Genomic DNA, 12,403 nt, shown 5'->3' with positions numbered 1-12,403 from the left:
AAGAATCAGCGCTTTTATACAGTATATCGCTTTTAAACACATATATTTAAACACGCGTTTACGATTTAAATCAAAACGCGATTCAAATCAATATAAATGTTTATTTTGTAACACATAGGTGACTATTCATTGTTATTAAAAAGACTTAAATTCGATCATGTTGTGATATTAAGAAATATAAATTTGTTTGGTGCGAGTGAGGTTTTATTTAATCTCTGACCAAGGGAAACGTTTCATTTTATCAAAGAAATGTTTGTTAAAAAATAAAGTCATAGTTCCATGGGATTCAATCACATTTATACATTTTAGAAACGTTTCATCCATACAAACACCACAAAACTATTCTCGATTGTATTTCTGAATGGTATGTTACACTTAGTTCACTGTTTTAAATACATCTAATTAAGAAAGTTAGGTGTTAGCATAAACTATTAGCAATAATATTAAATTTAGCACTGTAATAAGTTGTTGCACTTTCCCCCGCATCTTGTAAAAATATATTTTCATTGTTCAAATATACATTAAATCTGACTATCATATAATAAGTTAAATACAAAACTAAAGAAAAAATAGGGTTAAATATAATTCAAAATATTTTGCTAACAATGTTAACTGTTTATAAATAATAAATTGTATTAACTAAAGAGTAGGATGGCACAGTTGTTAGTATGCTTTTAGTTTTGTTTTGTTTTTCACAAATACAACAGTAGTACCTGATGTCTCAGTGGCTTTCAAAATTAAATTATGCATGCAAACCTGTGAACTAGAAAGATAACTAAGATATCCATCCATTTATAATGGTGGCAAAGTGGTTAGCATTGCTATCTTGGAGCACTGGGGTCCTAGGTTCAATTCCTGCCATCCTGTGTGTGTGGGGTTTGCATGTTCTCTCTGGGTTACATGGTTTTTCTCCATATGTGTGATATGACTCCCTCTCGCACTCCAAAACATACTGGTAAGTTAATTGGTTTATGGGAAAACTGGCCCTGGTGTGTGTGTGTTTGTGTCTGTCTGTCCTGTGATGGACTGGCGCTATGCCCAGGGTGTATTCTGCCTTGTGTCCGTTGCTTACTGGGATAGGCTCCAAATCCTCTGTACTGGATAAAGAGATTAGAAATGGATGGAAGTTAAGGCACTGTGTGGATGGAACTATACACAGTGTTAGAAACCCACTATGAAATGGCAGCATCTCACTGAGAATAAAATATTTTATAGTGCTGGCTTAAGGAAACAGCCTTTCCACCTCTCTTGCACATCAGTATCCATACCTAGTTATTTAAACAAATTGCCTCTTATTATAAACATCTTAATATGCTGGCTCTGTGGATCCCCATCAGCTATGTTTGCCCATTCCTTCAATTCATGTGCATCCAACACACAGTTCAACGCTAGCAACTACACAAAATCTAAAATACAATCCTCATTTCAGTATCTATGTAAACATACAGTCTGTTACCTTCATCATCTTCATCAAAAGTATGCCTAACCCCATTAGGAAGTGTTCTTGTTATCAGTGTATTCCTCAGCTATCCCAAAATTATCTTCTTCTTACCAACATCTCTAGTCTTTTATCCTGCAATAACTCAGCCAACACTTAAATCTCCAAAAGCTGCTTGTGTTAATTTCTTGAAATCACAAATATCATGTGTAAATACTGGCCATGTAATACTCTGCATTGTGGAATAATAGTTTATTTTAAAGGGAACTAGAGAAACTAAGAACTAGAGAAATCAAGAAAGGCTTTTTTTTTCTAGAATTAATAAATGCACATCCTGTTCACTGGGGAAATTAAATCCACACTGAGCAATCTTCAATATGTTCAGAATATGACAGCGAGAATCCTATCAGGGATGCATTACACCTGTTTTCAAGTCCTTGCATTGGTTATCTATCAGGTTTCGAGTCAACTTCAAAATCCTCATCCTCATACAGTACCTACAGTATATGGCTTATTATCTGTCTACTCCCCACCTTTGTCCGTCTGACTCTGGTCTTCTAGCTGTCCTCAAGAACATCTACATTCTGTGGGTGACAGGGTCTTCTCTAGCTGCACCCCAGAGCTCTCAATTTGTATTCCCAGTGATATCAGTCACGTACCCTGAGTGCATTTAAATCTAACCTCAGAACCTTTCTTTTCAGAAGACTTAGTGTCTGTATCTGCTTCATTTTCTAATTTTGGTAGCACCTCTAACTGCTTGTCTTTCTTATATGTATTTACTTTGTAATCTGTGGTCCTTTTATCTGTTTTTATATCTACTGTATTGCTTTGAGATGCCACTTTTAAAGGTGATATATAAAATAAAGTTTTTTATTATTGTTATAGAGAAACATGATCAGTTTTCCCTGGTTCAGATAAAAAGATCTAAAGCATACTAGTTTGTCACTCTTCTCATTCCCTTTGCTAAATAACTTTTCATACTAATCTGATCAATCTAACTGCCTGTTTTCTGTGCTTTCTCTATCCTGCTAGATTTGCAATTATTCTGAAAATTTTCTTCTTGAAATAACTCATTTCTAAATACCTTTTTTCACTGTTAACATCTTGCAGCAACTCTGCGACAAAATATACACTTAGCACAGTTCATCCTGCTACCAACATTGAATAAAAAAAATCTTATAATTTCTATATTTATGTCTTTATTTAGTGGTTTCATTAGTGACAAAGGCTAAACTTTCTTGGAAAAATGTATTTTATGTGTTGCGGAAAAAACTGACTTGATTTAACAAAGTATGTTTACAAATCCTTTCACCTGGCAATCTACCTGAATGCCCAACTATCTGAGAAGCCCTCCATGAAACCATGGTTGCTATTAATTCATTTAGGGCTCATTGACAGAATTGCTGTTTTTTATGCATGCTAATTTTCTGATTCCTCACTCTGTTTCATGTTTATAGATAAGACTTTATTGATCGCGAAGGGAAATTGATGTACATGTTCATGTACATGATGAACATGTTTGCATGTTCTTTTGTAACATACACCTTTTTGTGATTTTTTTGTATATCTAAGCAAGTGTTCCTGCATCCCTCTACTGCACTATAGGCATGGCTTTTTTTCTGTTTGCTCCATTTCTAAAACTTTTTGCTCATGTGCATTTTTGTATTTTTTTTGTAAGTTTTCACTATCTTTTGTTTCTTGTCCTACAACTGTTATTATTGATCACCGAATTATTGTACTTGACATGACTTCATTCAGCCTTTCCTGAACGTCTATGACAGGCAGAGAGAGTGCTGTTTCTGGTGCGATCTTTTGCAGCTGACATTTCACTGTTTTAAACGAACAAGAAATTAGATTGCTCATAAATCACTTATCCTATATAAATACAGCGTAATTGCCCTCCGAAAATCCTCTTTTTCTTGTTCGTTTTAGAGACCTTGATCGAAACTGATTTTAGATGTCAGAAAGGATTTCTTTTCTCTGTATTTCCTACATTGCTTTGTCGAGATTTTAACTTTATATTTAGGCTCAGATTTCAACTATAAATCGTACACTAATTAATAGCAGTAAATACTGATGTTTTGCTCCCTCTTACCACAAAAAGATATATGTTTTGTAGCTGGGATGAACTTTATTTCGTACACGTAGCTACTACCATTCGGACACGAAGCGGTTAAAGATGATTTTTCGCCCTGTTTCGTTGGTTAAACGCAATGATCACAAGCACCACCATGGTAACTGGGATGTGTAGTTTTTAATTCCGTTTGAATTATAACTGTACGTACTGTCTTCATATTTGGCCAGGGCTTTAAAGAGAAGGCGCGCCAAAAAATTTCGGTGCCGTCGTCTCCGCTTTAAAGGTACCCCCGTGCTGGAAGAATTTGACCTCGGAACGTTTGCCCAGCGTACTCCTAGGTACTGTAACTGTCGTGTGGATAGTTTCACAAGAATCAGACAAAGGTTTAAGCATCGCTTGTTCTAGATAAAACTGCAAAAAAAAACAAAACAACAACCCATAATGTACTTCTTTGCGGCTCTGTTTGCCCAAATCATATATTCACAACGTGAAATCTAGAAAATAATATTACGTAACCAAAATCCGCAATATGGAAACAGAACCTGTGTAATTGTTGATAAGTGATGTACTCGTAACATTTTTACAAGACGAACTACAACATTTAAAAAATGACTTGTATGTACTTGATATCTCTAATCAATCCACGGGGACATTGTTAAAAGCAGAGTCCCAGCACAAAACGAAACTAAAACGCACACCGTTTCGCGCTTCTTATTAGTTGCTCAAAAGTAATTTGACCGTATGAAATGCATAATATAAACCTAGAAACATATACGTGAGCAGTATTTACGCACTGTAGTATCGGTGTTAAGACATACCTCTCAAATACTATAAATCAAGTTAAAAATATCTCAAGACCGATTCTGGTCATAATGAAACCATGTTTCGTGTATGTTTTCTTTAAAGTACCGAGACCAGCCATATACTGTATGTTTATGTTCCAAAATTAATATCGTTTATGGCCTTCACACGCGTTGCAGTATGCTCCTATTCTTTTTATGCTCAGCTACTAAGATTTCCCTTCAGTGGTAAAATTAGATATGAATATTCAATACTTAAACGGGCACAGTTAAGACATTAAATATACATATACATACTGTATACAGTACAGTTTGCATACGGTAATATGTTTATGTTCCTAAATCAATCTCTTTTATGAGCATGTGAAAGGCATGGTGAATCACTGTACTTTGCATGATTGGAAACAAATGCGTGATTGCGAAATGCTGTGGTGTTACTTTTACAAAGACAGTCAATGAAAAAAAGAATGTTGACCAGGGCAATACTTTGAGTTTACACTTACAGCTTGTCCAAGCTCATTCATTATTAATACTATTAGTAATATCTTTGTTAAAGACTGATGGCCACAGCTCAAACATGAGAGGTTGAGCTTTATTAGCTCCACCTTGCGGAAATTCCGGATACTATTATTTTGCTTGTCGTATTATAGGAGAATTTACGGTAACTAGCGGTATTTACCGGTAACTCGCGGTATTTACCGGTAGCTTGCGGTAGACTGCGTACAGTGTACCGGAAAATAATGCGGTATCGCCCGTGCATTTTGAATGGCTGCATCTGTACAGAGGACATTCAGATGAATGTGTAATTTGTATGTGTAATTTTGTGCACCTGATCTAGCTTTGGTATACTACAGCAAAGGGGGTAAATAATTATGCAGTCAACATGTTTTAGATTTCAAAGGAACAAGTAATAGGTTTATTCCATGCTGAAAAGAGAGGAAAGAAAAAACAACATTTCTTTGACACCTGAAGAAGGCTCCATGGCTGAAATGTTGTTTTTTCTTTCTTCTTTTTTCAGCATGGAATAAACCTGTTACTTGTTCCTTTGCAGCCTATGCATGCTGATGCAGATACCCACCTGAAATATTTTAGATTTTGCTCTTACATTGGAAGAAGTTAAAAAACTGCAATCATAGTGGAACTTATGGATCCTCATTCCTATTGAGAGGGGATGTAGCGGCATCTATGACCATTTTATGGCCAGTTGTAAAAATGAAAATTGAATTTGGATGACTATTCTCTTCCATGTCTTAATTGTTACGGATTGGCTCCGCGTTTCATCTTGAGCGTTTCGTTAGACCCTATAGGAAGCGGTAAGGGCTGAAGGAAACGGGAGGCATAGTTCGGGAAAAACACGCATGGGTTTAATAGTGCAACAAAGTAACTGTGACAGTTCGTGAAACAGTGAACAGGGAAACAAAGACTGGTGTCCAAATCTGAGCAGGTCCAAAGGAGGGTCAGGGCACAGTCCATGAGTCCAATACCATCAGATCCATCCTCAGAAGACACAAGGTTAAAATCCCCGCGAAGGGGAAAACACTAACACGAGGAGATCCTGGGATCAGGGAGTCAGGTCCTCCAGGCCCCAGGCTCAGAGGTGAGGTGATGTCGGGGATGGGGCCTATGCCCTCAGGCATCCAGCAGCCTCGTGGTAGGTGGGCTTCCCAACATTTGAACCCTAATGCTGATCCCTGAACACCGGAGGCATTGGGAATAAATAAAGGGAGACAAAACAAGGCACACCTGGAGAACATACCAGCAATCATGCAGAACTAATGATGGGAGTAGTGGAGCGCCCTCTATGGGAGGGATGTCGATCGTGACATTAATGTCATAAGCCTGTGAAGTTGCCTGCTTGGTTGGATGGAAAGATTGCTAGCATGCCTAACATTAATGTCTCTTAGTGCCTTCATGTCTCAATCAGTTGTACAAAGGATTCAATGTATTACCAGCAGATCCACAAGCAGTCCAGAAACCAGAAATGCAATAGTTAGAAAACAGTGTATTCACACACCAGATGTTGTAATGTCACCTTTTCCCCCAGATTGTAAGAACCACCAGACTTGATGGCCCCGATAACCCGCTGGAAATGATTTACTTTGTGGAAGGTCCTAATCAGGAGAGACTGGCTGCTACTACCACCTCCAGCATCCTCAACCAGATTAATGTCCAGAGGGCTGCCATTGTCCTTGGTTACCGGGTGCAAGGGGTCCTAGCTCAACGTGAGTATTTGAAAGGTTCAGCTATTTTAAAGGAATGTATGGGAATTTCAGAAATAGATCCATGAGCTGGAAAGGGATTTTGTCTTGGAAATTTTAATGATACTCCAATGGTTATAGTCCAGTAAACAGTGTATTCACACACCAGATGTTGTAATGTCACCTGTAATGTCTACAGAGCAGTAGGAAATATGTTTTCTTATTATACTGTAGTATTATATTCCTTATTATATTATTCGTGGGTGACATTTTGGAAATGTAAATACATGAAATGGTAATTCAATTTGTTCAAACCTCAGAAATCTGAAAATGTTCCTTGTAGCTTAAAATGTCCAGCACCAACATGGCATTAACCAAAAAACATAGTAGCAGTATTTCAGCACTTAGTGTAAAATTGTGGGTAATAACATATCAATATACAGATTGATAACACCTAATCAGTTGTTAAAAAAGGTACACACTGTTATGTTTGTGCACTGAAGCATAACTGCATGATGTTTTTAGTGAAAGTATATTCTCACTCCACAGCTGTGGAGAAGATCACTGCCCCACCATCTGAAACACAGAATAATAACCTCTGGATCGTTGTGGGTGTAGTGGTCCCTGTTGTTGTCGTCGTCATCATCATCATCATTCTGTATTGGAAACTGTGCCGGACTGACAAGCTGGAGTTTCAGCCTGACACCATGAGCAATGTTCAGCAGAGACAAAAGGTGAGGTCTGTGAGTTTAGGACTTAATTTTTGGGCTTTGTTTCTCTCACCTTTATTTTTCTGTTTCAAAGAACTGTTTGTACTGGATTCATCAACATGTTATGCTGCCCTGTTTAACACGTGAGTATCTACAGTGTATGCACAGTGTACAGTATAAGTCAGAAGATGTCATTATACAGATGCAGCCATTCAAAATGCCACTGTGTGAAATTATCTGCAGAAAAGCACGGAATACCGCAGTACGTAATTGGCTGGCCAAAATAACCGACAGGCGGCACTCGTGGTGCATTGGTTTTCAGTGAAACAATTGCTTCATTTAATCTCTTTACTGTGCAGGTTTAAATCCGCTTAATATTGAATATTAATATGGAATTTCACAACTAATTTTGGTAGCTGGGCATAAAAAGAAGAGGAGCATAACATGTTTTAAGGTCATAAATAAATATTAATTTAGGAATATAAACATTATGTAAGCTGTATATGGCTGGTATTGCTAGTTTAAATAAAAAATACTCACCAGTATTTCACTATCTTCATAAACATTTTAAGCATCAAAGTCTTTCATTAGGTCAAATACTGTGGTTATTTTGGAAAAAAAAATATGTACTCTTTCTGACTATATTAAGTTTATATACGTTATAAAAAGTTATAATGTTTTAACCTTTTCTATGAATACTTTAGCTCATTATCGCAGTAAAGAAATGCACTTTTTAGAATTTGACTAATAGGGAATATAATATGGAATTGTGTATCTAAAGAAATTAATTACGATATAATTATATTCATATAGCTCAAATTATTACTGTAGTCCACTTTCTTTGTAAACATCTGCATCAATTTGAATCATTCACCCGCGATTACTTGCAAACGTTTTGCCTGCCTTGTTCAGTTATAGCTTCAGTTGTCAAGCTGTGTGTTGGTGTAATTGTTTTGGCATGTGATATGCATGCTAAAGGTCTGGGATTTGAACCCAGCTCTCAGCATGAGTTTTCTTTTAACAAAAAACATTTCTTCAAAAAACTAAAATAGTAAATATTATCGACACTATATTGAATTTGTTGGTATTTCTAAATATCACAACACATTCAAAGTTAAGTGATTTATTAATAACTAATAATTTCAAACTGCTTGTGTTTTACAATTATATTTTGTTGTTTTCACAACCTTCTATTCACTAAACTTCTATTTTTGAGACAGGGTATTCCAGAGCTCTGTTTAATTTCTAAAACTCCCTCTGTATTCCATGTTTTAACCTTTTCTATGAATACTTGCGCTTGTTATCGCAGTAAAAAACCTTATACTTTTTAGAATCCTCTAAATAGGGAATATAATATGGAATCGCTTATCTAAGGAAATTAATAACGATATTAATTTAAGGATCTAAATATACTGTATGTATTTATATAGCTCGTAGTATTACTGTAATCTGTAATTTGACTCATTCATGCATGATTACTTTCTAAATATCCTTAAGCTGTTCGTCTCAGCTCTGTTTCCAATAGGTTTGTCAATAGGGGTTCTGTCTAGGCGATCCGAGTTCAACACCTGCTCAGGGCACAAGTTTTTCTTCTAACAAAGACTTTTAAAAAAAGAAAATAGTAAATATTATGTATGCTATATAAACATTTTTTTATTTTTTATATAACATATTCAATGTTAAGTGATATTAAAAATGAAATTAAAAAGTGAATTTGCAGACTTGACTACTTGACTAAACCAGTTCAACCAGTTTAATTCAATTCAATTCAAAACACTTTATTCAGTGAGGCAATGTAACAGACGCCTCAAGCCTTAAAATGAAATCGTATATATTGTAATTAGAATCGAGAATAACAAAGCGGTATTAAAAATACCACTGAAACTATATTAATGTGTCTGGTCATTATTGACAGTATTAATTTAATAATAATAATAATTTCAAACTTCTTGTAACATTTTCAAAGTCTTTTTTTTCTTCGGTTTTCATAAGCTTCGCTTTATTAGAACGCCTATTTATTAGACACGGTGTTTCAGATGTCAGTAACGTTGTGAACAAATGACACAGAGCCTGCAACATACAGGTTTAAAGATCATGATTTGTAAATAAATTCAGTTTTTTAAAACAATATCTAGTACCTGGTTGCATTTTTAGAAACCTTAGTTTGAATAAAGCTGATCCCAGGTGCAAGTGACTTCATAACGCGAGAAGGCATTAGACTATATTTTTTATGCATCAGTTGAAGCCTCCTGAAGTCTCTCAAAAACAAAAAAAATGTAACATAATATTGTGTGGCACGATTGGAAACAGATTATTTTAATTTTAAAGAAAATCAAAAATGCAAAACAATAACGTGTCTGCCTAAAACAGACATTGCATGATAAGATAAGATAAGATCACTTTATTGGCCGTATACAATTTCTTGCATTAGGAATTTGTCTTTTCGCATACCCCAGCTTGCTCTCCATGAGACACACAAGCACACAGACAGAGAGAGAGAAGCATGGTTTTAAAACCCATCAAAAACAGGTTTAGTTAAAAACACTAAATCCATGGAAAACGGGTGATTTTTCTTCCTTGTGATCAGCTTAGAATCTTTGTGTAAGCTGTACGTTTTTTTTAACTTTTAAATTAAACATTTGAAACACTTTAAAATGCTGTTAATGCACTTTAAAAGCTGTTTGTTAAAATCAGCTACTTTGCTAGCAGTACATGACTTCTCAAAAGGTTCCTTTTGTTTCTTGTGCAAACTCAACAAAGGTTTAATTTTTATAATTTTGAAATTTGAACGATATGCCTTAGGGACTCATTATAGTATTGTAGCGAATAAACTTTGTGCAGAAAAATCAAAATACCGCCCCCTCCCAGCCAGGTCTGGCCTCCCGCTGTTCCAAAGCCCTATGGTTTCTAAGTATGTGTGAAATGCTTTTTTTACTCCAGTTATAAATTCAATCTATTTTTACTCATCTGGCTATGTAAAAAATATAGCCAATAGGATCGCTGTAAAGGTTAAATTCCAAACTGAAAAGACAAGACTCAACACGTCTTCTCTAACTCTTCAGTTTACGAGCTGTCAGTGGTCATTCATTATTAATATAAATGGCAGGTATACAGATGGTACAAGCTGGTTGCAGCGTGGTGACAGTACAGCCCTCTACTCCCCTGCGCATAACAGGGATGAAGGTCTTCTGTAGTTCAGCTGGCAAAACCTCTGTTGAGCGATGCAGTAGGCCCGGGTTTGAGCCCATGTGAGGGTTATCAGAATACAAGATATATAATCACAAAGAGATACAAACAAGGAATATACTTCAGTATATTATTCGGCTATACTATATCGTTAATCAATCTTATGAATATAACTTCTACATTAGATACTCAGAAGTAAATACATTACTTATGAATTAAATTGACATCAACTTGTGTTGTAGACCTCTAGCTAGCGTCTGGGGTGGGCTTGGAAAAAGAGCCTGTGCACAGAAACATGACGTTGTGGTCCAGGGCTAGTCACTCTAAAACGGGAAGAAGAGCGGTTCATTCCGGGCATAGTGCTACTGTTAAATAAAACTTATTCAGATTGTCGACAAGAGTCCAACCGTATGTCGCTCCGGTGACCACATGGGTGTTCACAATGGCGCCAGAAAATTCACGAGGTCTTTTGCTGCAGGCCAGACCTCGGGCAGATCTGTCTTGACACAATTTTGCATGTCCCACACTCAGACAACAGTGGCAGTCACGTGATTACGTCTGAGAGACCAGAGGCCAGAGGAGCAAGGTTCTGAGACTGAGTTCTGAGTTTGGCAGGCACTTGAGACCCATGCCCTGCAGGTTCCTGATTGGTTGGTCAACTGTAGGAAAGAGTAACATTGACCTCTTGACCTTAGGACCATAAACCAGGTGTTGTAAGGCCTAAATGGGCCTGAGCAGACATCCCGGCACCAGGGTTGCCCACCCATTATGATAGTTGGAGAATCCCTCAACCTGGGAACCTGGGAAGAAAACACTTTAAATCAGAAACCTAATAGGATGGCCTCTGTGTTTCCTGCACCACAGAGATGAGAGAGAGAGGGGCTTCTGGAAGTGGCACAGTACCCCTTAATTCTGTCTTATTAATAAGCATTGCTACTACGTACTTAACCCATTTTATTGTATAAAATACTCCCAAAATTTATTTATAAAACCTGTATACTGTATACTGGTATTTTCCCAGACTGAGAATACAAATTATTTAAACATTTTGACATGCAATGATAAGGAGAAAGGAAACAAAATCTGGTTCTGTAATCTTCAGAACTGTTCTTTTAAAAGTTACCAACCTTTTGTCTGATTTCCTGTGACACCTTTCCCAGGATTTAGTATTTTGAAAAAAGCACACTGTTCAGAGAAACTCTGAAGGGAATCAGTGTTTTCCCAATGGATCAGGAAAGGAGCTGAAAATACCCCTTGTTTTACTTTTTTCCTTCATGCTGTCCTTTTGTGTTGCCCGTCACAGCTGCAGGCTCCCAGTGTGAAGGGGTTTGATTTTGCAAAGCTCCACCTGGGGCAGCACAACAAAGATGACATTCTGGTGATCCAGGAGTCTGCTCCACTCCCAGCGCCGGTGAAGGAAGTGACTCCATCAGAGAGTGGCGATGTGCCCAGTCCCAAATCCAAAGCCTCTTCCAAAGTTTCACGGGGTGCCAAGCGGAGGGGCAGGTGAGTCAGAAGCATTCAGTGGACTTGACATGCGCTTAACATAAGGATTTAAGGTTCTTTTGAGCCTTAAAGAAAATGGGTAGCCACTGTTATCTGAAGAATCATATTTGAATAATTTATTTTTTCTACTTGTATGCACACTTATCTTAGACATGCTCTGAAACTATTTTTTAAAATGGTTGATAAATCCATGATTTGCTGGGATTAGATGAAAAATCTGTTTCACAAAAGGCATTTGTAACTATAGCAATAGAAATACAGTGGTTTTCAATCAAATTACATTTTGTCAGTGCATACAATAATTATAAGTTTAAAGATGAAATTGCAATTTGAACTTTGATATTTTTGTATTAATTGAACATTTCATTAATATTAATTTAACATATTAATTTCTAATCATTTAAGAATCTAGACATCATAAATAGAACTCAGATGAAAGTTAGCAGGTGCAATATGGTTCCTATATATTTTGAAGCTACTGAATGGAT

At 36.5% G+C, this 12,403-nt stretch overlaps 1 protein-coding gene across 1 annotated transcript in view; it reads left to right on the top strand.

Annotated features, from left to right (window-relative positions):
• The window catches only part of LOC148654553 (UPF0606 protein KIAA1549-like), a 141,941-nt gene that overhangs the window by 90,103 nt on the left and 39,435 nt on the right, over positions 1–12,403 (top strand). The window contains exons 9-11 of the mRNA XM_088646926.1: positions 6,360–6,537; positions 7,063–7,247; positions 11,713–11,915. Coding sequence (XP_088503052.1) covers positions 6,360–6,537; positions 7,063–7,247; positions 11,713–11,915 — 566 coding nt within the window. The remainder of the gene's footprint in view (positions 1–6,359; positions 6,538–7,062; positions 7,248–11,712; positions 11,916–12,403) is intronic.

The sequence above is a fragment of the Lepisosteus platostomus genome, chromosome 9 (genome assembly GCF_059453375.1).
Source record: "Lepisosteus platostomus isolate fLepPlt1 chromosome 9, fLepPlt1.hap1, whole genome shotgun sequence".
Classification (NCBI taxonomy): Eukaryota; Metazoa; Chordata; class Actinopteri; order Semionotiformes; family Lepisosteidae; genus Lepisosteus; species Lepisosteus platostomus.
Note: the sequence above shows the minus strand (reverse complement) of the source record. Positions and strands in the feature narration are given on the sequence as shown.